This window comes from Halyomorpha halys, unplaced genomic scaffold (assembly GCF_000696795.3).
Source record: "Halyomorpha halys isolate HHAL.00 unplaced genomic scaffold, Hhal_1.1 Scaffold72.1, whole genome shotgun sequence".
NCBI lineage: Eukaryota > Metazoa > Arthropoda > Insecta > Hemiptera > Pentatomidae > Halyomorpha > Halyomorpha halys.
Window position 1 is genome coordinate 355,370 of NW_027109364.1, and position 3,534 is coordinate 358,903.

The 3,534-nt window shown below is 28.2% G+C and overlaps 1 protein-coding gene across 2 annotated transcripts in view; it reads right to left on the reverse strand.

Annotated features, from left to right (window-relative positions):
- Positions 1–213: 213 nt before the first annotated feature.
- The window catches only part of Not3 (CCR4-associated factor Not3), a 32,456-nt gene continuing 29,135 nt past the window's right edge, over positions 214–3,534 (reverse strand). For both annotated transcript variants that reach the window (XM_014438982.2, XM_014438981.3), the window contains exon 10: positions 214–2,251. In XM_014438982.2, the coding sequence (XP_014294468.1) occupies positions 2,153–2,251 (99 nt within the window). In that variant the 3' untranslated portion in view covers positions 214–2,152. The remainder of the gene's footprint in view (positions 2,252–3,534) is intronic.

Here is a 3,534-nt window from a genome sequence, read left to right on the forward strand (position 1 = left end):
TCGAATCTAAGGCTGACAATAAACACAATCATCATACATTATTTGCTCTGTCCTAGACCTTTTCAGTAACTAAAACACCATGAAATTTCCTTTTCCATTTTCTAAGAAATAAATTTTAAACTCAGAACTTATTATTTTTTTTTTTTTTACAATTATAATAACCTTTTTTTTCAGAGGTGATACGATAAAGGAAAAGATCAAAATAAATGCATATATAATGACAAAAATGTATTTAAAATGAGGTTATCACCATTTTTCATTGCTTAGTTCAAAAAAGATTTTGTACACAAAAGAAAGACAACTTGTCCAGCCCTGGGACTTAAAAAAAACAAAACACTGAAACCTTAGTCAAACTGGAAAAGTTCCAAACAATTATCACCTAGGCACTAAAAACTAGATCAGAACAGGATGTAGCTTGACTAAGGTAATTATCGTACTGAGATCATAAAACATTTTCCACAACATTCCAACGATTGCACCTTCTCAGAAGTTCCACCAAAATAAATGCCATGTTTCATAAATGAAGGAATGATAAATAGATTTTTTTTAATAGTTGCATATAAATATCATTCACTTTGGCTTTTTTAACAAGTGAGGAACAATAACACAAAAATAAAATGATATTTATATGCGACGTAATCTTTTTTTTTTTCTCCTTTTTAAATTATTAACACATTATGGGAAATCAACATTCAGCTTGAGCGTACCTTAACGTTATAATATATACATACAAATTCCAATATGAAGATATGAATCACTAAATGCTCTGCGTTTCTAAAAGAAACAAAATACACAATCTATATATTAAGGTCACTGTGTTTTAAGTCATAGTTAATTATTTATATAATGGAAGATTTGAATACATGATACACACCATTCGTAGAGTATTCTTAGACTAGTATCAGGTCGTTAGCCGCTAGCGGCTTACACAAAATACTTTACAATCAAACCTTACACTGACATCCCATTATGCAAATTGATTATTAATTATTAATATAAAAAACCTCCAGCTGATAGAAGCTCCTTTCAGTCCCAGGGATGTAACAGTGCGACCCCTTCATACAATTTAGTGTATGCGTGTAACAATTTCCCAAATTAAAACTAATTACAATTTTTTTATATTACAACTATTTTTAATACGCGAAATGCCTTTTTTCAAAGATGTTCTTAATAGTACATCTTTCAGAATAAGCATTTACTAAGTAGAGGTCCAAATCATTTCACATAGACAAACGGAATACGTAAGTGCTTTTAGAATAAGTTAGAGACCTAACATTAACCCTTTTTTTCTCTCTCTCTCTCTCTCTCCCTCTCTCTCTCTCAAAAATACTAATCCATTTTACACATACTTCATATATATATTCTTTAAAAAATAATCACATTTGTCTTAGAGAAAGTTTTCATAACTACATTTAATAACAGACCATGATAATACTTTCGAAATAACAAATATACAACATCGATAACAAGACGTAAAAACTTAAAGTGATGAAATAAAAATTAGAACCACATAGTATTTAATACAACCATGTATTATAAAAATAAAAATCATTTACATGAAAAAATTAATAATGCACAAATAAATACAAAATAAATATCTGAATTTAGTAATATTCAATTTTTAATTTATAAATAAATGGAATTTGTATATACAAAATAGTGAAACATATCACTGTTATCTCTCAGTCGTATATATAACTTACATGCACGTTGGACCTCTACATAAGGTATATAAACCACTCAATCCACCAACCGACCAACCAGCGCAATACATACACATACGTCTATATATGGATACATACATATACATATATAAACTACAAAAAATGTATATACGTCTAAATAATTAATTTTTTATCTAAAACAAAATACTTTGTACAGATTTTTTTTTTTTATAAACTTTTTTTGTTTTTCATTCATTTTGATATATTAAATACAATATCTATGTCTTTACAAGGTACTGGTGGTTATTGGTGTATCTAAGGCATACCAAATCGATCAGCAGTGTGCGATATGAAAACGAGTGACAACCGCACTTTAAACATCTTCCCATCACTCTCGAAGTAAGTGACAATTTCAATAACATTATATTATTTTTTAAAAAATCTATACAATATATATCACTTGGTACATGTGTGGCACGACAGATCGGTTAAGTAAGGTCTCTATCCTCTAAGTACTTGTATTCAAAGGTAAATCCTTCCTTCTTTCGCTGTCCCCATTTCTCATAGTCAAAGTATATATACGTGCCCTGAAAATTTAAAAATACATTAAGCTATTTAATTATTAATTAATAAATCGGAGAAGATGGTCAAGGGGGGGCAGCAAAAAAGAACATAAATAAACAAAAAATGATTTTAAATATAACTTTTTCAATTTCTCGAGACTGGTATTTATTTATTAAATAAATCAAATTGTATCCTTGTTTAGTCTCAACACTTTTTTATTACATCAATAGTTCAACGCTTCAGTCAATTTGGCCATCCTCAAATATAAATTCTCACCTCACATGAAAATTTTCAATTGTTTTGCAGGCTATTCTGCCATTTTAAGTCAAACACACACTATTTTTTGTAAACTTTTAATTTTCAATTTATCCACACTATCACTATCTTATAAACAAACTATTTAATGTAAGGTTATAAATATTTAGCTCAACAATCCCAGTCCGACTAAGTGAGCTCGTCATCTCATACTGTTCTATTACAGTATAAACCTTTTAATGCTAGCATTGAATCAGGAAATTGCTCTTCTATGTTTTAATTATCATTATTCTGAAACTAATATTTTCTATAAGAGAGAATGCATGACTATTATTAATAAAATCTACAACCATTGACGGTCTGTGCAACATATTTTATATAAGAAGTACTAAGAAGATCTTAACGTCAGCCCGATTGAGTGTTCCAGTTAAGAGATATCAAAAAAGTGATCGATATCTCTTAATACATTACATAATATAATGTTTCGACATCTCTTTAAAAGAAAATCTCTGATTAAAATCTTCAAAGTGGAGCAAAATTACAGCAAATAAATAGTTTTAACTATTTTTATTTTGACACCACCCCTGACCATCTTATTCATAATTTGAAATAATACATTCAATCATTTATACATATATTTTACTTATATATTTCATTACCTATATATACGTTTTATTTCCCACCCTTTCTATCACTTTATTTAAAATAATTTACATTTTGTACATATATTTACTAATATTTTCATATATATTTTATTATTTATTCCTTCCTTTTACTTAATTCTGTTATAATTTTTCTCATACGGCCTTTATCTTCTTATAATACTTAGATTATACATGTCTTTCAATACTACTTAGGTATCTAATCATTCTGTATATCCCCTAATTAATTACAGTTGTTATTTTGTTTTTGATCTTAGCCCCGATGAAGGCTAGGAATTCAGGCTGAAACGTTGGGACTAATAAACAAGTTTTTACTTAGCTGTGTTCTTCACTGACCGCATCCCCCAATCAACTTCTCCTTATATATATATGTGTGTATATATATATAT